At 45.9% G+C, this 22,913-nt stretch overlaps 1 protein-coding gene and 1 long non-coding RNA gene across 3 annotated transcripts in view; one reads left to right on the forward strand and one right to left on the reverse strand.

The window, feature by feature from the left end:
* LOC121649502 (zinc finger MIZ domain-containing protein 2-like) overlaps window positions 1-22,913 on the forward strand; it is a 37,297-nt gene that overhangs the window by 2,260 nt on the left and 12,124 nt on the right. The window contains exons 2-17 of one of the 2 annotated variants that reach the window (XM_042000373.1): window positions 5,895-5,979; window positions 7,227-7,341; window positions 7,429-7,637; window positions 10,956-11,115; window positions 11,314-11,556; window positions 11,644-11,803; window positions 11,907-12,025; window positions 12,106-12,195; window positions 12,557-12,746; window positions 12,948-13,089; window positions 13,200-13,278; window positions 14,201-14,332; window positions 14,517-14,622; window positions 14,709-14,866; window positions 15,186-15,253; window positions 21,717-21,785. In XM_042000373.1, coding sequence (XP_041856307.1) covers window positions 5,930-5,979; window positions 7,227-7,341; window positions 7,429-7,637; window positions 10,956-11,115; window positions 11,314-11,556; window positions 11,644-11,803; window positions 11,907-12,025; window positions 12,106-12,195; window positions 12,557-12,746; window positions 12,948-13,089; window positions 13,200-13,278; window positions 14,201-14,332; window positions 14,517-14,622; window positions 14,709-14,866; window positions 15,186-15,253; window positions 21,717-21,785 — 2,090 coding nt within the window. In that variant the 5' untranslated portion in view covers window positions 5,895-5,929. The remainder of the gene's footprint in view (window positions 1-5,894; window positions 5,980-7,226; window positions 7,342-7,428; window positions 7,638-10,955; window positions 11,116-11,313; window positions 11,557-11,643; window positions 11,804-11,906; window positions 12,026-12,105; window positions 12,196-12,556; window positions 12,747-12,947; window positions 13,090-13,199; window positions 13,279-14,200; window positions 14,333-14,516; window positions 14,623-14,708; window positions 14,867-15,185; window positions 15,254-21,716; window positions 21,786-22,913) is intronic. The other variant, XM_042000374.1, reaches the window with a different exon arrangement.
* On the reverse strand, window positions 939-2,083 carry LOC121649503. The gene is made up of 3 exons (XR_006012130.1): window positions 1,761-2,083; window positions 1,329-1,526; window positions 939-1,280 (listed from the first exon to the last, which is right to left on the reverse strand). It is a non-coding gene; the product is annotated as an uncharacterized LOC121649503 (long non-coding RNA).

The raw sequence follows: 22,913 nt of genomic DNA on the forward strand, positions 1-22,913 counted from the left end.
GGATACAAACAGTCACCAGACTCTGAGGTTTCCACATCATGTACTGACCCCTCTGGACCCATCTGGACCGTAATCTGTGAACAACTTCCTATTTTCTCCTGAAAACCTTCATTGTGTGCAAGCTGCTGGATTCGGAGTGATGAAGCAGCTGAGGATGACTGCAGTCAGTGAAATGTCCGTCACACAGGGACTGCTGGTTCGCTTCCTCATGTGACACCAGCATGATCAGCTGATCCGTTCCTTCTGTTAGTCTAGACCAGGGGTGCCCAAGTCCGGTCCTCGAGATCTACCATACTGCAACTTTTAGATGCAACCCTTCTCCAACACACCTGCATCAAATGACTGGCTCGTTACCAGGCCTCTGCAGAGCTGAATGACATGCAGATGACATCTGATTCAGGTGTGTTGGAGAAAGGTTGCATCTAAAAGTTGCAGGATGGTAGACCTCGAGGACCGGACTTGGGCACCCCTGGTCTAGACCTTTCTCAGTTTCATCTCTGAATGTTGTCAGGCTGAAACTGAGCAGCAGGCAGCATTCAGTTCAGGTGAGTCACATGACTGGGGTGGCGGACTAGGAGTGGCGGGTAGCTGCTGGAGCTGGTTTACGGTTGGTTTGGTTGTTGAACCTGTTTGGTTGACTGCTGCTGGAAGTTGCATGAATGAAAGAGACGCCCACTGATGAGTCAAAGCAGACTACGTCTGTCGGAGGAAGCAGAGAAAATGTTGCTCTGCTTTATACCCCCCGTCCTACGCTGCAGTGTTTACTCTGGTGTCCCTCTGAAAAACTGCAGAACCAGGATTTGGGAGGAGTCCAGGCTCAAGCTGTATGAAGCAGCACGTTTACTTAAAAAAGTACGTACACCAGCTTCCAGCTTCAACTGACTGGGATAAGTTCTGTCAAACAAAGTCCATCTGTGACCAGCCGGTTTACCTTTAACAGCTGACCCCCTGCCCAGTTAACGCCGTGGTTTCAGCCGACGGTCCGGAAATAAACACACCTCGGGTCCTCATGCCGTCACCTCAGAGATTTACTTCCTACGATTTTTGTCAGAGGAAGAATCAGGATTATTCTGCATTGATTCCCCATCACCATACATGTGTAAAATCACGTCTAGACTCAAGTTTTATTGATTTCTATCTTTTGATGCAAACACAAGAAAATCAAACCAAAACAAACTGAATCTCCTCTGCTGTGTGCAGAAAAACTGAATCCTGCATGAACTGCAGATTTCTCTCAGAAACCAGATGCAAGGCAGCAGGACCTCTACCAGGACCTGTACCTGAAGCTCTACCTGGACCTCCACCAGGACCTGTAAATGGACCTCTACCAGGACCTGTAAATGGACCTCTACCTGGACCTGTACCCGGACCTCTGCCAGGACCTGTACCTGGACCTTGACCCAAATCTCTCCCGGTACCTGTAACTGGACCTCTACCTGGACCTCTACCTGGACCTCCACCAGGACCTTTACCTGGACCTGTAAATGGACCTCTACCAGAACCTCTACCTGGACCTGTACCCGGACCTCTGCCTAGATTTGTACCTGGACCTCTACCCGGACCTGTACCAGGATCTGTACCTGGACTTCTGCGGGGACCTTTACCGGGGCCTCTACCGGAACCTCTACCTGGACTTCTGCCGGGACCTGTACCTGGACCTGTACCTGAATCTCTACCGGGGCCTCTACAGGAATCTCTACCCGAACCTCTATCTAGACCTTTACTGGGACCTGTACCTGGACTTCTACCGGGACCTGTACCTGGATTTCTACCGGAACCTCTAACCGGACCTCTACCGGGACCTTTGCCTGTACTTGTACCTGGACCTGTACCTCTAGCCGGACCTGTACATGAACCTCTACCCGGACCTGTACCTGGACTTCTGCGGGGACCTTTACCAGGGCCTCTACAGGACCTCTACCGAGACCATCTATTGGGGCCTCTGCCTAGATTTGTACCTGGACCTGTACCCGGACCTCTACCCGGACCCAGGAGGCTTCTTTCACAAACCAACATTATAAAATCCTGTTGAACATTTCCTTAGAAAGCAGGAAAACATCTGGCTAGCTTTGACGTCCAGCTGCTGTTTGACACAAAGAACCTGGACCAGATCTGTCGCTTTCTGCTATGGACCATCACCCTGACCAGTAAGAGACCGCACTCCCAGTTGCTGAGTTCACGTTGAGCAGCTGGGAGTCACCGATAGTTAAAATATTGATCGTGTGGATGTGAACCTGCAGACGAGACGACACTAACATGGAATCAAACTCCTCAGGTTTCTTCACACAAAAGATGTTATTGCAGCCACAAAAGGACCTGACCAAATGGTTACATAAATTATTATTAATAAAAGGTTCAAATTTTAAAAAGTTTAAAGTCTTGACATTTTCTTCATCTGTAGCTCTTTCCTTGTCTCTGATTGGATGATTGGTTTGCAGATGCTGCATCTCTTGGTTTCATGACTCCAGCTGTTTGCGTCGGTCTAAATGTTTGGGGTTTTTCATGTTTCCGTCTCATTCTAGGATCAGATCTCAGACTTGTGACTCAGGTTTAGGTCAGGGGAAACTCACTTGGGCTGATGCTGAAGGTGAGGATGTGTTTAATGACTCAGAAACTTACAGGAAACTGAGTTGTCCTGAGTCGCCACACTGCAGCATCATCTCAGCTTTAAGAGAGGTTTGAACCATTTATAGTTGGGAAAGTTTTACTGGATGTTGGCAGAAGTAACCGGGACTGTCCACCCTCAGCTGGAACATGAAAGCGGAGCGTTTGGTGTGTCCAACCTTTGACACAGCTGGATTTCACGCTGGATCTGGTCTGCTGGATCTGGCCTGTGACGCTGGATCTGGTCTGCTGGATCTGGCCTGTGAAGCTGGATCTGGTCTGCTGGATCTGGCCTGTGACGCTGGATCTGGTCTGCTGGATCTGGCCTGTGACGCTGGATCTGGTCTGCTGGATCTGGCCTGTGAAGCTGGATCTGGCCTGTGAAGCTGGATCTGGTCTGGTGGATCTGGCCTGTGAAGCTGGATCTGGCCTGTGAAGCTGCATGGCAGCAGGGGGAGGTGAAAACAGCAAACTGATGATGGTCATTATTTATGTTTTTCTTCAGATCTGATGGATCGATGTTTACAGTCCACATCCTCCACCTTTCGCTCTGTCCTTGTATTTGATGAATACATTTTCTTTTGCAGACCTTTTGCATCACTTTATGGTAAAATCTTTGCTAAAATCCCTGTTGTACACAGTCTGATACGTGTCTTCTGCCCTCTGCATACAATAATTCTAACATCACACACCCCTGAAACGTACAAGAACTTTACCACGTTTAAAAAGGCTGAACAGGTTTTTAACTTTTTCACATTAATGCCTGTTTTAGCTGAAGTTTAAACATGCCAGAGTAAAAGTGGGTCAGATAAATGTTAGTTAGTAGGTGTTTGACCCTGATCATCGGACCAATCAGCAGATGAGTCAGAGTCCAGGCGTGGTGTGTTCAGGTGTCAGATTGTTGGAAAGCAGAGCGGCTTTAGAGCTGAACGGCTCTGGAGGCTGATGCAGCTTGTTGGGGAATATTTGAAGAAGATGTGGTGTAAACTGAGACGAAGTTCGGCCAATCGGCTCCTGATGTTTCTGAGCAGATTATCTCTGATTTGTTGGGGAATCTTCAGATTATCTGACACATGGAGGGTTTCTGAAGCGTCCCGTTAGAAAACTGATGAACAGAAGCAACGTTTTCTCAGCCTGGAAGAAGCAGCACATCTTTTCATCTCTTTTATCCTTCTTCCGAACCCAGCTGTAATACTGTTAATGTGTTGTCTGAAGTACATGTACTAATAAACCTGCCTTGCTTTGGATAATCCAGAAGTTTCTAAATGAAATCTGGGGATTTTTCCTTCCTGTCCATGGTTTTATTACACAGACGTGTCAGTCAGCTGTTTAACCAGGGTTTCTCTCTCCTGGGACATCGGGTTGGACCAGAGAAGAAACTAATCCAGAAGTCACCGCTTGTAAAGACGTTAACCTGATTTATGAGGTTGGGCTGGCCCACATGGCCTAACACTGATATCCCGGGCTGTGTAAATATTCAACGTTATCAGCATAAAAAGACACCAGCAGGATGTAACTTTAGCAGGAACCTGCTCCCACACATGTAAAAAAACCAGTGTTTCCCCGACCATGATATTAGAGGAGGCTCCCCTCCCACCTACCCTGGAAGATCAAGTTTATTTTATTTACTATAATTAATTAATATCTGATAGGTTTTTCATTCCATTATTTTATATTAAATTATCTTATTTCCTTAGGTTATTTTATTCCTGCACCAGATCCCAGCAGCGGGGATCCAAGGGCCCCGTTCCTCTGGACCAGGTTTATATATAAAAACTAAACGGCCTGGTTGTATTTGTCTTATTGTCATGTTGAAGTTTAATTACGTCACATCTCTGCCTGCCACCTGCACAGGTGAGCTGCATTCCCGCCTGCAGAGAGCAACGCTAGAAGCAGTCGCATCAAACACCTGTAAAACACCTGAGATCAGCTCCTGTTTAATAAGAGCTGGAGGAGGAGATGCAGGAGGAGCAGAAGCAGGCAGAGGAGATGCTGGAGGAGCAGAAGCAGGAGGTGGAGAAGCAGGAGGAGGAGTTTCCATCCACCAGGAAACAGGAACAGCTATACATCTCCTCGTCATTGTTTCTGAGGAGAATCACTGCTTCAATCAGATGTCTGACATTTAGCTTCCATCTCTCGCCGCTAATAAACTAGTTGGCTAGCTATCTAGCTGGCTAGCTATCTAGTTGGCTAGCTGGCTAGCTATCTAGTTTGCTAGCTGGCTAGTTGGCTAGCTGTCTAGTTGGCTAGCTGTCTAGTTGGCTAGCTATCTAGTTGGCTAGCTATCTAGTTGGCTAGCTGGCTAGTTATCTAGTTGGCTAGCTGTCTAGTTGGCTAGCTGTCTAGCTGGCTAGCTATCTAGTTTGCTAGCTATCTAGTTGGCTAGCTGTCTAGCTGGCTAGCTATCTAGTTTGCTAGCTATCTAGTTGGCTAGCTATCTAGTTGGCTAGCTGTCTAGTTGGCTAGCTGTCTAGTTGGCTAGCTATCTAGCTGGCTAGCTGTCTGGTTGGCTAGCTATCTAGCTGGCTAGCTGCACACTTCTTCCTGTCTCCCCTGAAACAACAACGCATGTCTGCAGGAGAGTTTTCTGATAGGGCGGGGGCGTGAGCTGTCTGAGTGACCCCCCTTTCCACCGCGTGCATGTGCACCGCATTCTGGCTGCACCGCGGTTTCGTTCCGACCTTCGCGGCAGGTCAGTTCACGTCTCGTCATCGTCCATGGTTCAGAGAGCATAAGGCTGCACATGGGCTTTTGTTTTGAAATCAAGGAAAGCTTTTACACTTCTTTCGTGTCGGATTTCCTGTCTGGCCTTATCTGGACTGCTGAGCTTGGTCACTGTTGATCTGTGTGTTATTTTTACAACGTTCTATTAGTAATAAATTTCGTTTGCTTCTTCTGGCCGGCTTTTATGCTGCTATATCTATTAAGGTTTTAAAACCTTAAGGGATTAAAAGGTCCAGCTTCTACAGGCTGGTAAAAAAAAGTTAGAGAAACATTTTATGATGTTTTCTTGAATTTTGAGCAGATTTTCAGTATCAGAATCAAACGGAGGTTTGAATTGCTCTTTTTTTATTATCTTTGACTCAGTTTTTCCTGACTGGTTATGCTAACTGGGACACTGGTGAACTTCCATTTGATCGTCCTGCAAAGCATTATGGGTAATGTTGTTTTCTGCAGGCAGTATTTTTCTTGCTAGACATTGATAGACTGAGGGCAGCAGGACCTGATGGGAAACGTAGTTTGTATCAGATCATTGTGGATGATTGACACGTAGCCCATCTTTCTGTCAGCAGTTTGTCTGGGATCAGACCCGGGTCCGTCTACCATGAACCCTCTGAACCAGATGAAGGCTGGACTGGCCAACAACCCTCACAGGTATACACACACACACAAAATCATTTCCTGAACTCATGTTCGTTCATTTGCACAGTGTTTGACTACAGCAGGGATCACCAACTCCGGACCTCTTGAGCCAGTGTCCTGCAGGTTTTCAATATCTCCATACTGCAGCACACCTGACTCAAACAATGGGTCGTTAAGAGGCTGGTGTAGACCGTGACTATTTCATTTGAACCAGGTGTGTTGCAGCAGGGATGCAGTGAAAACCTGCAGGACACTGGCTCAAGAGGTCCGGAGTTGGTGATACCTGGACTACAGTGTCTGAACATTGGCTCGGTTCTGAGGTACGTTTCTGGTTCCGGGTTTTAACCTGGAAGCTGGAACTGAATCCTGATTCTTTATCTGAACAGAAACCAGTTTTGTGTGAATGTTACAGTTTCAAGTTTCACAGTTTCAGATTTATTTGATGGCAGCTGGTGATGTGAGATCAGACAACAACTCGAGCTGTCAAAGAGTTTCCACTGATCTTCTGCCATCATAAACTCTGCCTCAGCAGGTTTGAGTGAGCAATGCATGGTGGGTAACGTAGTGTGAAGTTGGTGTAGCGCCAGTTAAAATGTTGTCAGGACTGTTACCAGACCTCGCATAATCCTAATAAGTTCACGTTGTTTATTTTTAACCCGAACAAGCCGAGGGACGGGGGCAGAGCTTTTAACCCATCCAGATGAGGGACGGGGGCGGAGCTTGTAACCCGTCCGGACGGGGGCGGAGCTTGTAACCCGAACCAGCGGAGGGACGGGGCGGAGCTTGTAACCCGTCCAGCCGAGGGATGGGGGCGGAGCTTTTAACCTGAACCAGCTGAGGGACGGGGGCGGAGCTTTTAACCGGAACCAGCCGAGTGACGGGGGCGGAGCTTTTAACCGGAACCAGCCGAGTGACGGGGGCGGAGCTTTTAACCGGAACCAGCCGAGTGACGGGGGCGGAGCTTTTAACCCGTCCAGCCGAGGGACGGGGGCGGAGCTTTTAACCCGTCCAGCCGAGGGACGGGGGCGGAGCTTTTAACCTGAACCAGCTGAGGGACGGGGGCGGAGCTTTTAACCGGAACCAGCCGAGTGACGGGGGCGGAGCTTTTAACCGGAACCAGCCGAGTGACGGGGGCTGAGCTTTTAACCCGAACCAGCCAAGGGACGGGGGCGGAGCTTTTAACCCGTCCAGCCGAGGGACGGGGGCGGAGATTGTTGTCTCTTGTGAACTGATTCCCACCACCCTCTCTCTGTCTGCAGTGATGGCTCGTACCCATACAACCCCTCCAGCTGGCAGCAGCCCACCAATCAGCCGGCAGGGTCTCTCTCAGTGGTCACCACTGTGTGGGGAGTGACCAATCCCTCGGCCAGCCAGGTATGACATCACCAAGCAGATGGATTTTGGAGGTTTTATCCTGTCTGAGTCTGGATCTCTGATGAAATGTTGGTTTGTGTCTGTCAGGGTCTGGGTGGAGGGGTGATGGGGCCTGGAGCCAACTCAGGCGGGGGGCCCATGATGCAGGGTCCTGGTGGACCGGGCATGGCCGGCGGGCCCGGAGGCTACATGGGCCAACCGAGCTACGGAGAGCCCAGCAAAGGCTACATGAACCAGGGCATGTACAGCCGGACGAGTGGTGGCTACGCTGGAGGACCGGGGGGGTTCACGGGCAGGTGGGTGTGTTTGTTTATCTCGGGGCTGATCATTTCTTAAAGATGGATATCTATCTTTTCAGGAAGTTCAAGATTCAAGTTTTTTTTCATTGATTTCTTTGTTCATTGATCAGTTTAATGATCAAACATCCGACACCAAAGACAGCTCCTGAAATATGAAAAGAATTGTTGTAATATTCTGCTTTTTTTTCAGAGAAACTAGAAGGAAAAAAGATGGATCCATGAACCACATAATAAAAGATAATCCCAGTTATTTCTTAGTTTCTGCTCCTCTCTGTCTCAGCTTGAATTCTTAGGACGTGATTAGTAAAATCAATCATCTTTCTTGTTCAGCAGCTCAGATCAGCTCTGCAGGATGGATTCTGGTCAGTTTTCCTCCAGAAATCTGAAGTCAGAGATCTGGGGCCTCATTTCTAAAAGCGACGTACGCCAAATATAGTCAAATTTTGGGATTTATAAAAACCAAACTTTACAGGAAAATGTTCCTTCCTCCACGGCAACTCTGACCCAGGCGTACGCACAAAATCTGGAAAAACGGGAAATGGACACCAACGGTCCAGAAAAAAATCAAGGAAATGATGCTGTGCTGTTGGACCTCTGTGATGCTTTGGGCCCGGTGTTACAGAGACGTGCCAGGAGGAACCAGGCCATGCCAGGAAAAACCAGGCCGTGCCAGGAGGAACCAGGCCGTGCCAGGAAAAACCAGGCCGTGCCAGGAGGAACCAGGCCGTGCCAGGAAAAACCAGGCCGTGCCAGGAGGAACCAGGCCGTGCCAGGAAAAACCAGGCCATGCTAGTCCCTTTGCAAGTGCTAACTGGGTTTTCTGGCAACCAGCACCTTCCATGGGGACCGGCTGACAGGTCGGGATGTCACAGCCAAGCTAAACGATGCAGTTTGTGGTCCGGGTTCCCCGATGTCATCGCTGCTGTCGACGCAGTAAAGTTGCAATAAGAGCACCAGGCGAGAATGAGATGAAAAATAATAAAATAAATTAACTCAGAGGAAAAATGTAATTGGACATTAACTCTGCTGTCATTAACCAAAGAATTTTTATTCTTTAAACATCCAAATCATATGTGATTCAACATGTGGCTCATCGGCCTGGGTCCACTAACTGAGGCGACGGCTTCATCTGCAGGATCTGCTCCGTTGTTTGGAACAAGGCTTCAGGTAAATAATAATAGTACCGGAACCGCTCTACGTTCTGGTGTCTGCAGACGTCTTTCTGAAGAAGTCGTCCCATCATGGAGCAGCCAGTAAAAGAACAGGTGGAAAGTAGCTTCAGTCATTCATTCTAAGACCCAATAGAGCAGGACCAGACTGGAGGCTGGAGGTCTAGAAGTGATGCAACGCTTAGGAAACACATAGCGGAGGATCTCCCTTTTTTTGTTCTAACACACAAATTACTGTTGTCCAAGTTTCTGTCCAGACAGTCTTTATTTCACATATCTCCTTGTACACCTGGTTAATAACGGTGAAGGTGTCCCTCTGCACCTGAAGGACTTCCTCTGAGGACACGGCTGCTGCAGTAGTGGGTGGAGTCGCTGGCCTCACCCTCTCCAACCACAGCTGTAGCCCCGCCCACCCAGCTGGAACACCCAGGAACTAGAAAGAAATATTAATCAACACTAAATAAACTGCTACCAGTTTCAGATGTATCTGTACATATTTCTTATAAATTAAAACAAATTACCGGCATCATTACTGTCTCCAAAGCGATTCACCCCTGTGGGATTCGAACTTCAATCTCCTACATGGCAGACGGATGATCTACCGACTGAGATATCAAGCCGCTCCATCCCCCTCTCTGGCTTGTCTTCCCTCTGACACAGCATTGACAGTATCTCCACCTGCTGCCCTCCTCCACCTTTCTGAGCTGGTGATGACCACGCCGCCCCCACCAGATAAGACCTGTTCTAGTTTTCAACGTGGTCAGCCTCACAGTCCGAACCTTTTATAACCACCATGTGGGCGGAGCAAGGCGCTTCCTCACGTGCGCCTGCTTCAGAGTTGATTCTGATTTATGAACGGAAACAGGTGTAGGACGTGTGTGGCCACGCTTTGATGAATCACTTTTCCGGTTTCCCTGCGGACGCCACCTGCAGTCTGCTTTGCTGCGCTCAGGTTTAGACGCGAGGCCTCTGGTCTTTTTTCTGTCCATGTAACTGAAGAAAAGTCTGACCCGTCAGCTGGATGAAAATCCCATCTCCTTCATCCGTTTCCTTCCAGTTCCACTCCTGCTTCTCTCCTTCTGCTTTTCACGTCTTTTCTTAGACATTTTCTGTTTTCAGTCGTGTTGCTTTCAGTCACGTCTTCCTCAGTCCACCTGTATGTTTCTCTATTTCAACCTTCCCATTTTCTCTGTTCTTGCTCCAAATGTCCGACGCAGCTGACCGAGAGCATCTCTGAGCTTTGGGAAGACGTTTATAATCCATCCCATAGTTTCCTCTGACATCACTGGTTGGGACCATATTTCCTGTCAATCAGCAGCTGCAGCAGCTCATTTACATATTTACACCTGGACAGGTTTGGTTTTAGAAATGGAAAATACCAGCTCTTGTATTTGATCAGGAAAAAAACGTAAAACGTTTTGTTTTTTGCTATGTTTCACTAAGCCAGATTTTTTTAAATGTGATTCTCTTTCTGACTAGCAAAAAAATAGAGCCAACTGAACCTCCTGAGCTGTGGTAGCTATGTATTTTTATTCTGGTTTTACAATCAGAAAACTGGACCAGTCTTCATGTGCAGCTCCGTCAACATGTCAGCCGTCATGAAGACGAATTTTCACCATGTGACGATGATGTGGTGAAACCTTCAGCTCAGTGAGGATATGATGGGAGGGGACATAAATGATGCTGTGATGTCAAAAATGGAGTTGAACTGTTTTTTTAAGGTTTTCCTCTGGAATTCAACACTTATTAACTAAAAACTTTACAAATCACATACAGAGACCAGTCAGACCAGGATAGAAGCGGTTGGATGAATCCCAGTAGGTGCTCATGACACACAGAAGGAAAAGACGAGTGTTCATCTGAATCCATCCGTTCTTTTTAAACCTTTCTTTGGTCACATGACTGGATGGACATGGACATGAGTCCATCATAGCTTCCACCCTGCAGGGAGCAGAATTTAGAGTCGTGTAGACTGGGAAACGGGAGGAAATAATTGGAGCCAAGGTCAGCAGGTTGATTTGGAAACAGGTTTTTTGTGTTGATTTCTCTTTACTGTCATCATAAACCTGAAACAACAGGATGGCGTGAACAGAGCTGAAGTCATCATGACAACACAGGTAACATGTTAAACTTGGTCTGTGTCCAGTTACCCGTCGAACCCTGCAGGCTCCCGAGGCTCTGCTGACTTCACTCAGGCTGCTGCGGCCGCTGCTGTCGCTGCTGCTGCTGCCACGGCAACCGCCACTGCCACGGCAACTGTAGCCGCCATCCAGGAGAAGCAGAACCAGGAGATGAACTACGGACAGGTGAGCGGAAGAGACACCTCCCCTGATGATGGGGTGTCAGCTTTCTTCTTTGTTTGTTGCATAATTAAAAGTTGAGGCGTCCACATGTTGGCTGGCCATGTCACATGACCACTGGCCAAGTCACGTGACCGTCCTCAAAGTCAGCTGATCCTGGGTTGTCATTACCCTCTGTTGATCAGGATGTTTGTTGTGTATCAGATGGGAGGACCAGCCTACAACAACCAGTTCATGGCCCACTCCGGGCCCCGCGGCCCTCCTGGCATGGCTCCTGGAGGAATGGGCCCCGGTCCCGGCCCCCCAAGAGGTCCACCATCTATGGGCCCCATGTACGGGCCTGGAGGGGTCCCACAGAGGGTCCCTCAGCACCCAAACTATGGTCCAGGACCACAGCAAGCACACCTGAGGCCCCAGCAGGGCCTCAAACGGTCCTACAACTCTGAGGTGAGTCTCCACAGTCACAGCTGCAGATGATGTCACAGCTGCGGATGATGTCACAGCTGACCCAACCTCTCCATCTGTCGTCCTCAGACGTTCCCGGGAATGTCTCAGCAGTACGGCGTTCCCGTCGGCTCCAGCGTGAACGTCATGTCCGGGCCTGGCAGCGCCGTCGGCTCCATGCCGGGTTCAGGTGGGGGTGGCCACACCGGGCCCGGCCCCTACTCCGGCCCCAACATGCAGTACCACCCAGGTTAGAAGCCCCAGTGGGAGGAGTCGCCCCCTGCTGTTCATTGGTCAGACTGCAGGAGGAAAATGAAGCTCATCACACAGAAATCTTTGTGTTTCTCCACCAGGTCCTGGTGGTCCGGGCCCCACCCCCCAGCGCTCTGGCTCCTCCCCTTCATATCAGAGCCATAAAATGCCCCTCCCACAGTACCCCCCCTCTGGACCCCCCAACTCACAGTACTACAAGGTGATTGGTTGACGTTCATATTTCATCTGAAAGGTTTCCTGTTTGTTCGGTAAATAAGAAATAAGTGTTTTTCTCCGCAGGACCAGTTTAACGGTCAGGGTGGAGGTTTAAACTCTCTGACCACGGGAGGTGCCGGGGGGGCTTACAACTCCTTCAACCAACCGTCGGGGGTAAGACCACTGGCCTGTGTTGTGTGAAAGGCAAAGATTAGCTCCAAACCAATTCTGGACTTTTTAAAATGTTTTTTTATCTAAGTAATTAATTTTATTTATTTATTCTATTTACTATTTATTCATTTATTTTTTTTATTGTTAATATATTTAATTATATTTTATTTGATTCCACTCTTTTAAATTTTAGTTCATATATGATTGTAAATAAATTTAGGTGTGTTTTCTGATATTTCTGCCTCCTGTGAGGACTTTTCTGGATTTGTGAGATTTGTCCACCTCTGTGGGGACGTTTCCTTCTTGAATTTATTTTGGGATCAGCATCGAAGCAGAAATTTGACAGAGTCTCTGTCTCCAACAGCCTGGACGAGGGTTGCCTGGTTACCCATCCTCCCCTGTTCCTGGGAACCCGACTCCCCCCATCACCCCCAGCAGCTCCATGGCCCCGCCCTACATGTCACCTGGCAACAGTGATGTCAAGCCGATGCCCTCTTCCTTTCTGCCCGACATCAAACCCAACATGGCCAGTCTGGCCCCTCCCCTGCCTACAGGTACAGACAGGTGACCTCTTGAGGAGGATGCTGTGGTGGTTTTGGTGTTTGGAGGCTTCAGAAATAAACTTTTTAAAATGAAATCCGTTCAGCTTCTAATGAATGAAAGTGTTTACCATGAGCAACCTGAGAGAAATGTCGTAAATGGGTCCCAGGTGACAGGAAGTGTTCAGGTGTGTGACTGCGATGACTTCCTGTCAGGTAACCCCAGCGACGACCTGCGGTTGACGTTCACGGTGAGAGATGGCGTGGTCCTGGAGCCCTTCAGACTGGAGCACAACCTGGCCGTCAGCAACCACGTCTTCCAGCTGAAAGAGTCCGTCTATCAGACGCTCATCATGAGGTGAGAGCACGCCAACCTGACCGAGCATGGCGGTCTTTATTTACGCGTCAAAGAGCAGACGATGATAACTAGTCCCAGTTTGTAAACAACCTGTTTGGTTTGACTTCCAGACCCGACCTGGAGCTCCAGTTCAAGTGTTATCACCACGAGGATCGACAGATGAACACCAACTGGCCCGCCTCCGTCCAGGTCTGGTCCTTCGACCGGTTCTTCTTGTCTTTCTCCGCCGGTCTGCTGTTGTGTTTGGGATTGATGAGCCCGTTTCCATGGACACCAGAAATCTGATCATTACCTGATTTCTGGATGATGTAAACAGCTAAATCTGATATCAGATAACTGCAAACACCCCGACGTCTTCATGCTTGTAGATCTTTATATCTGATTAATTTCATATTTTTTCATGTTGAAAATCAGCTTCTCTCACCGAGATCATTCCAAATTCCGATTTTATAAATACCACTCCCAATAACTTTGCTTTTGGACAAACAGTAATAAAATTCTAAATGATCGGAAACCTGCCCTGCAGAAAAAGTTTGGGAACCACTGAAGTAAAACTTTTTCCTTTAAAGTATTGTTCAGCTTATTACCTCTCCTATTAGCTGCTAACGCTAAAACCATGGGCTCTCTCACTAGCAGCTAATACTAAGACCGTAAGGCAGTAGACAGATGGACTCACATCTGACTCTAGAACAAGCCCAGACCATCATCCCTCCACCACCGTGCTGACAGCTGCTACGAGGTGTATTAGACCAGACATGTCCACCTTGGTCTGGTCTGTCCAGAGGGCCTTGTTCCAGAAGTCTGGTGGTTTGTTCAGATGCAGCTTTGCTAACCTAAGCTGTGCTGCCATGTTCTGTTTTTCTCCTGCAACCTTCCCAACAAGCCGTACTGGTTCAGTCTGTTTCTAACTGGACTGTCCTGAACTTTAAGATTTAACCTGGGGCTGAACTTGCTGGGACGTCCTCTCGTTGAAGATTATCAGCTGTATAAGAATAATCTTTATCTCTGGAGGATGATGAACTCTAGATAGTTTGGAAATGATCTGCTAACCTGGTTTTTATAAACTCTGGAGACTTATTGTTGCTGGATGGTGTTTGTGTTGACGTTTCAGGTCAGCGTGAACGCGACTCCTCTCACCATCGAGCGAGGCGACAACAAAACTTCCCACAAACCCCTGTACCTGAAGCAGGTCTGTCAGCCGGGCAGGAACACCATCCAGATCACCGTCACCGCCTGCTGCTGCGTAAGAACATGCTGCAACCAGGAGCATCATGGAACCACATTCACACATGTCACTTTTAACATGAGAGAGTGGGTCCAGGTCTGGGTCAGAATCCTCATCTGGAACCAGTTCGGTGGAAAACGCCGATAAATAAAAGTGCTGAAGCTGCTCCTCTTCATCTGACCTTCATCTGTATGTGTTGCAGTCTCACCTGTTCGTCCTCCAACTGGTCCACCGTCCCTCGGTCCGGTCGGTGCTACAGGGTCTGATGAAGAAGAGGCTGCTGCCGGCGGAGCACTGTGTCACCAAGAGTAAGCGGCGCCTGCGTTTGGGTCGGGTGTATCAGAGGAAGGTTCTGACCAGACCGATGACCTGGATCTGTCTCTTCTTCTCGTAGTAAAGAGGAACTTTAGCAGTGGGTCCATCTCCGGGACACCCGGGTTAAACGGAGAGGATGGCGTGGAGCAGACCGCCATCAGAGTGTCTTTGAAATGTCCCATCACTTTTCGCCGCATCCAGCTGCCGGCCAGAGGCCACGACTGCAGACACATACAGGTGAGAGCAGCAGCCAATCACAGCCCTCCACACACTCTGACGTCACGGCTGTTTTTAAAGCTGCTGTTTGTGTCACTGTTCCAGGGTTAGACTCATTAACTGGAATAAAGTGGGAAAGATCATTTCAGTTATTTTACCAGGTTACAGTCAGGTCAGAACTTTATTTAAACAAATAAAAATGTGCGTACACCCATGTTTTTGGTTCTGATCGGAGCAGATGAAGACGTTCTGGTGGTTCCTACAGTAAGTGAGGAGGGTTTAGAAAAAGGACCCTGACTAGCTCTTCACTGTAACACACATCTTCTGTTTGTGTCTGCAGTGTTTCGATCTGGAGTCGTACCTGCAGCTGAACTGTGAGAGAGGAACGTGGAGGTGTCCTGTGTGCAAGTATGTAGAAATGTTTTATTTCGGACACACAGCTGAGCAGAAGAGACGGGAGCTGATGAGGGACATTGAACAGGAAATAAATAGCTTGAGTTTATTTGACTCGAAACAGGCAGAACATCATATTTAGTTCTTTAACAGACACTAGTCCAGAAAGACTCTGAGTTCTGATCTGTCAGAGACGTGACTGTAAACCAGTTTAACCCTTAAACCTCCATCAGGTCTCCCCGAGTTCCATCTCCTCCTCCACCAGGAGCGATGGTGTGTAGCTCTGTGGGGTAAATTGTGATAGCTACCCTTTAGCTGATCTACGGAGGTTTTCCAGCATTTCTATCCCGTCCAGGAGGTTTACAATCCAGCCACTAAATGTAGTTTTATTCAGAGAATCTATCTGGTAAATCCACAATGATCCATGATAACAGCTTTATTTATCACATCTCACCATAAAAACATCACCATCACTACTATGTTGCTAAGAGACCTCTATTTAGACCTGGACATGATGATGAAGCCACTTCCTGTCAGACTTTCCACCAATCAGAGAGCTTAGATTGACGGTAACGTCCAATCAGGAGCAGCCAAAGATCAACCAGTGAGCAGAAAGTTCTATGTGTGTGTGAAAAGAAGAAAAATAAAGCTCCTCTATGGCTGGAATAAAGCCAAGAAGACGTTTCTGATGCACGGTGGCGCCACAAAGCAGCTGCTACACACTGGCTTATACTGGGATTAAAAGCTGCTACACACTGGTTTATACTGGGATTAAAAGCTGCTACAGACTGGTTTATACTGGGATTAAAAGCTGCTACAGACTGGTTTATACTGGGATTAAAAACTGCTACAGACTGGTTTATACTGGGATTAAAAACTGCTACAGGCTGGTTTATACTGGGATTAAAAGCTGCTACAGACTGGTTTATACTGGGATTAAAAGCTGCTACAGACTGGTTTATACTGGGATTAAAAGCTGCTACAGACTGGTTTATACTGGGATTAAAAGCTGCTACACACTGGTTTATACTGGGATTAAAAGCTGCTACACCCTGGTTTATACTGGGATTAAAAGCTGCTACACACTGGTTTATACTGGGATTAAAAGCTGTTACAGACTGGTTTATACTGGGATTAAACGCTGTTACAGACTGGTTTATACTGGGATTAAAAGCTGTTACAGACTGGTTTATACTGGGATTAAAAGCTGTTACAGACTGGTTTATACTGGGATTCAAAGCTGTTACAGACTGGTTTATACTGGGATTAAAAGCTGTTACAGACTGGTTTATACTGGGATTAAAAGCTGCTACACACTGGTTTATACTGGGATTAAAAGCTGCTACAGACTGGTTTATACTGGGATTAAAAACTGCTACAGACTGGTTTATACTGGGATTATAAACTGCTACAGACTGGTTTATACTGGGATTAAAAGCTGCTACAGACTGGTTTATACTGGGATTAAAAGCTGCTACACACTGGTTTATACTGGGATTAAAAGCTGCTACAGACTGGTTTATACTGGGATTAAAAGCTGTTACACACTGGTTTATACTGGGATTAAAAGCTGCTACACACTGGTTTATACTGGGATTAAAAGCTGCTACAGACTGGTTTATACTGGGATTAAAAGCTGCTACAGACTGGTTTATACTGGGATTAAAAGCTGCTACAGACTGGTTTATACTGGGATTAAAAGCTGCTACACACTGGTTTATACTGGGATTAAAAGCTGCTACAGACTGGTTTATACTGGGATTAAAAGCTGCTACAGACTGGTTTATACTGGGATTAAAAACTGCTACAGACTGGTTTATACTGGGATTAAAAACTGCTACAGGCTGGTTTATACTGGGATTAAAAGCTGCTACAGACTGGTTTATACTGGGATTAAAAGCTGCTACAGACTGGTTTATACTGGGATTAAAAGCTGCTACAGACTGGTTTATACTGGGATTAAAAGCTGCTACACCCTGGTTTATACTGGGATTAAAAGCTGCTACAGACTGGTTTATACTGGGATTAAAAGCTGCTACACACTGGTTTATACTGGGATTAAACGCTGCTACAGACTGGTTTATACTGGGATTAAAAGCTGCTACAGACTGGTTTATACTGGGATTAAAAGCTGCTACAGACTGGTTTATACTGGGATTAAACGCTGTTACAGACTGGTTTATACTGGGATTAAAAGCTGCTACAGACCGGTTTATACTGGGATTAAACGCTGTTACAGACTGGTTTATACTGGGATTAAACGCTGCTACTGACTGGTTTATACTGGGATTAAAAGCTGCTACAGACTGGTTTATACTGGGATTAAAAGCTGCTACACACTGGTTTATACTGGGATTAAAAGGTGCTACAGACTGGTTTATACTGGGATTAAAAGCTGCTACAGACTGGTTTATACTGGGATTAAAAGCTGCTACAGACTGGTTTATACTGGGATTAAAAGCTGCTACAGACTGGTTTATACTGGGATTAAAAGCTGCTACAGACTGGTTTATACTGGGATTAAAAGCTGCTACACACTGGTTTATACTGGGATTAAAAGCTGCTACAGACTGGTTTATACTGGGATTAAACGCTGTTACAGACTGGTTTATACTGGGATTAAAAGCTGCTACAGACTGGTTTATACTGGGATTAAAAGCTGCTACACACTGGTTTATACTGGGATTAAAAGCTGCTACACACTGGTTTATACTGGGATTAAAAGCTGCTACAGACTGGTTTATACTGGGATTAAAAACTGCTACAGACTGGTTTATACTGGGATTATAAACTGCTACAGACTGGTTTATACTGGGATTAAACGCTGCTACTGACTGGTTTATACTGGGATTAAAAGCTGCTACACACTGGTTTATACTGGGATTAAAAGCTGCTACAGACTGGTTTATACTGGGATTAAAAGCTGTTACACACTGGTTTATACTGGGATTAAAAGCTGCTACACACTGGTTTATACTGGGATTAAAAGCTGCTACAGACTGGTTTATACTGGGATTAAAAGCTGCTACAGACTGGTTTATACTGGGATTAAAAGCTGCTACAGACTGGTTTATACTGGGATTAAAAGCTGCTACACACTGGTTTATACTGGGATTAAAAGCTGCTACAGACTGGTTTATACTGGGATTAAAAGCTGCTACAGACTGGTTTATACTGGGATTAAAAACTGCTACAGACTGGTTTATACTGGGATTAAAAACTGCTACAGGCTGGTTTATACTGGGATTAAAAGCTTCTGCAGACTGGTTTATACTGGGATTAAAAGCTGCTACAGACTGGTTTATACTGGGATTAAAAGCTGCTACAGACTGGTTTATACTGGGATTAAAAGCTGCTACACCCTGGTTTATACTGGGATTAAAAGCTGCTACAGACTGGTTTATACTGGGATTAAAAGCTGCTACACACTGGTTTATACTGGGATTAAACGCTGCTACAGACTGGTTTATACTGGGATTAAAAGCTGCTACAGACTGGTTTATACTGGGATTAAAAGCTGCTACAGACTGGTTTATACTGGGATTAAAAGCTGCTACACCCTGGTTTATACTGGGATTAAAAGCTGCTACAGACTGGTTTATACTGGGATTAAAAGCTGCTACACACTGGTTTATACTGGGATTAAACGCTGCTACAGACTGGTTTATACTGGGATTAAAAGCTGCTACAGACTGGTTTATACTGGGATTAAAAGCTGCTACAGACTGGTTTATACTGGGATTAAACGCTGTTACAGACTGGTTTATACTGGGATTAAAAGCTGCTACAGACCGGTTTATACTGGGATTAAACGCTGTTACAGACTGGTTTATACTGGGATTAAAAGCTGCTACAGACTGGTTTATACTGGGATTAAACGCTGCTACTGACTGGTTTATACTGGGATTAAAAGCTGCTACAGACTGGTTTATACTGGGATTAAAAGCTGCTACACACTGGTTTATACTGGGATTAAAAGGTGCTACAGACTGGTTTATACTGGGATTAAAAGCTGCTACAGACTGGTTTATACTGGGATTAAAAGCTGCTACAGACTGGTTTATACTGGGATTAAAAGCTGCTACAGACTGGTTTATACTGGGATTAAAAGCTGCTACAGACTGGTTTATACTGGGATTAAAAGCTGCTACACACTGGTTTATACTGGGATTAAAAGCTGCTACAGACTGGTTTATACTGGGATTAAACGCTGTTACAGACTGGTTTATACTGGGATTAAAAGCTGCTACAGACTGGTTTATACTGGGATTAAAAGCTGCTACACACTGGTTTATACTGGGATTAAAAGCTGCTACACACTGGTTTATACTGGGATTAAAAGCTGCTACAGACTGGTTTATACTGGGATTAAAAACTGCTACAGACTGGTTTATACTGGGATTATAAACTGCTACAGACTGGTTTATACTGGGATTAAACGCTGCTACTGACTGGTTTATACTGGGATTAAAAGCTGCTACACACTGGTTTATACTGGGATTAAAAGCTGCTACAGACTGGTTTATACTGGGATTAAAAGCTGTTACACACTGGTTTATACTGGGATTAAAAGCTGCTACACACTGGTTTATACTGGGATTAAAAGCTGCTACAGACTGGTTTATACTGGGATTAAAAGCTGCTACAGACTGGTTTATACTGGGATTAAAAGCTGCTACAGACTGGTTTATACTGGGATTAAAAGCTGCTACACACTGGTTTATACTGGGATTAAAAGCTGCTACAGACTGGTTTATACTGGGATTAAAAGCTGCTACAGACTGGTTTATACTGGGATTAATATGTTACAGACTGGTTTATACTGGGATTAAAAACTGCTACAGGCTGGTTTATACTGGGATTAAAAGCTTCTGCAGACTGGTTTATACTGGGATTAAAAGCTGCTACAGACTGGTTTATACTGGGATTAAAAGCTGCTACAGACTGGTTTATACTGGGATTAAAAGCTGCTACACCCTGGTTTATACTGGGATTAAAAGCTGCTACAGACTGGTTTATACTGGGATTAAAAGCTGCTACACACTGGTTTATACTGGGATTAAACGCTGCTACAGACTGGTTTATACTGGGATTAAAAGCTGCTACAGACTGGTTTATACTGGGATTAAAAGCTGCTACAGACTGGTTTATACTGGGATTAAACGCTGTTACAGACTGGTTTATACTGGGATTAAAAGCTGCTACAGACCGGTTTATACTGGGATTAAACGCTGTTACAGACTGGTTTATACTGGGATTAAAAGCTGCTACAGACTGGTTTATACTGGGATTAAACGCTGCTACTGACTGGTTTATACTGGGATTAAAAGCTGCTACAGACTGGTTTATACTGGGATTAAAAGCTGCTACACACTGGTTTATACTGGGATTAAAAGGTGCTACAGACTGGTTTATACTGGGATTAAAAGCTGCTACAGACTGGTTTATACTGGGATTAAAAGCTGCTACAGACTGGTTTATACTGGGATTAAAAGCTGCTACAGACTGGTTTATACTGGGATTAAAAGCTGCTACAGACTGGTTTATACTGGGATTAAAAGCTGCTACACACTGGTTTATACTGGGATTAAAAGCTGCTACAGACTGGTTTATACTGGGATTAAACGCTGTTACAGACTGGTTTATACTGGGATTAAAAGCTGCTACAGACTGGTTTATACTGGGATTAAAAGCTGCTACACACTGGTTTATACTGGGATTAAAAGCTGCTACAGACTGGTTTATACTGGGATTAAACGCTGTTACAGACTGGTTTATACTGGGATTAAAAGCTGCTACAGACTGGTTTATACTGGGATTAAAAGCTGCTACAGACTGGTTTATACTGGGATTAAAAGCTGCTACAGACTGGTTTATACTGGGATTAAAAGCTGCTACAGACTGGTTTATACTGGGATTAAAAGCTGCTACACCCTGGTTTATACTGGGATTAAAAGCTGCTACAGACTGGTTTATACTGGGATTAAAAGCTGCTACACACTGGTTTATACTGGGATTAAAAGGGTTTTTTATGTTAGAGACAACAATGAAGAAGAAAACAGGCGGAATAACGAGAAAGATGGCCGGGAGTTTAAAGGGTTAAAGGTCAGAGTCCAGCTAGACCAGTTCCAGTCCATGTGAGGTATATTAGTCTCATAACTGTGACAAACGTGTACATCAATCTGAGAAGTTTTGGGTTCTTTTAAACGTGTGTTTTAATCCACAAACAAATATGGGTGTAAATGATCAGTTTACACATGAACATGTCCCAACCTGGACAACCCGTTTTGACCTCTGACCCACAGACGCAGCTGGCGTGTCTCAGGTGGACGCGTCCAGGTCCAGCTGGCTGAAGATAAAAGTCTTTTTGTTGATGGTGGAAAATTGTTTGTTTCCAGTTTGTTTTGTGGATTCAAACAGAGGCACGACTCTGGCTGTCTCACAACCTTCCTGAATGAAGACCTCTTTGTGTTCACAGTAAAGCGGCTCTGCTGGAGGGACTGGAAGTGGACCAGTACATGCTGGGAATCCTCATCTACATCCAGAAGTAAGAAGCTTCTGCTGTTGTGCTGTTTGTCCGAGCCTGGTTAAACTGCTGAATGAATCCCGGCGTGGGTAGAGAAGCCTCCACCACCGAAGCTTTAAAGTGGTGTAAGATGACCTGAGAGCTGTGTCTCGGATCGATGAGATCCAGTTAAAACTGGAAGGAAACGCTTCATTCCAGACGTTAAAACAAAGCTGCTGTTTCTTATTTCAGCCTCTCAGATGATCAGTGCTGCCTCCGTCAGTCTTTAGATAATAACCTGAACTAGGCCTGTCACGATAACAAATTTAGCTGTACGATAAATTTTCTCAGAAATTATCGGGATAAACGATAATATTGCGCAAAGCGCTAATGTGTCATTTTGAGACCATTCTCAACTAATATAATGACATATGCCATAATAATGCAAGTACACATTTTCAAAGATCAATAAACTAAATAAATAAAAGCGCCTTTTCACATACGCCGGGACGCCGGCCCAAAAGTAATGCGGCCCACTGGGAATCCTCCCAAACCTCTCGATTAGCCGGCATTGCTCTTAATGTGTATTTTGTCAAATACGCTAGTATATAGGCTGACTCTATTTGCGTAATGTGCCTGCGGATTACAGGGGTTATTACGGTAGACCAGGAAGTGGGGGCTTTGTACTGACGTCGTAAGCTAGAATGTGTGTGTTCTGCTTACATGTGGGGAGCAGCGAAATGATAAAAGAGGAGGTGCTTGCATCTATTATTTCTCCATTCGACTTATTTACATATTTCAGCATGAGAATCGGAGGTTTAGCGCAAGAGCGTGAGAAGCCACTTAAATACGCAAGTCTCACGGCCATTGCGTGTTGGCAGCCCTGCAAAACAAATGCGGCTTACCGGCTCGTGCTGCAACATGCTGCAGTCAAGTATGACACCAGAGAGATCACTCCGCAAGAAACCAGAGCGTTTAGTCGAAATACTCCATAGTGAAACCTATTGTCATACACAGTTTATGGTAAAGGGGGGACTAATAAAAATTATCGCGGCCGGCAAACTTATCGTGCTCTTATTTTCTTATCGTTCAATTAATTGACTTATTGCTTATCGCGACAGGCCTAACCTGAACAAGCCCCATAAAGAAGAATTATTCCTGAAGAAGGCT

This window comes from Melanotaenia boesemani, chromosome 11 (genome assembly GCF_017639745.1).
Source record: "Melanotaenia boesemani isolate fMelBoe1 chromosome 11, fMelBoe1.pri, whole genome shotgun sequence".
NCBI lineage: Eukaryota > Metazoa > Chordata > Actinopteri > Atheriniformes > Melanotaeniidae > Melanotaenia > Melanotaenia boesemani.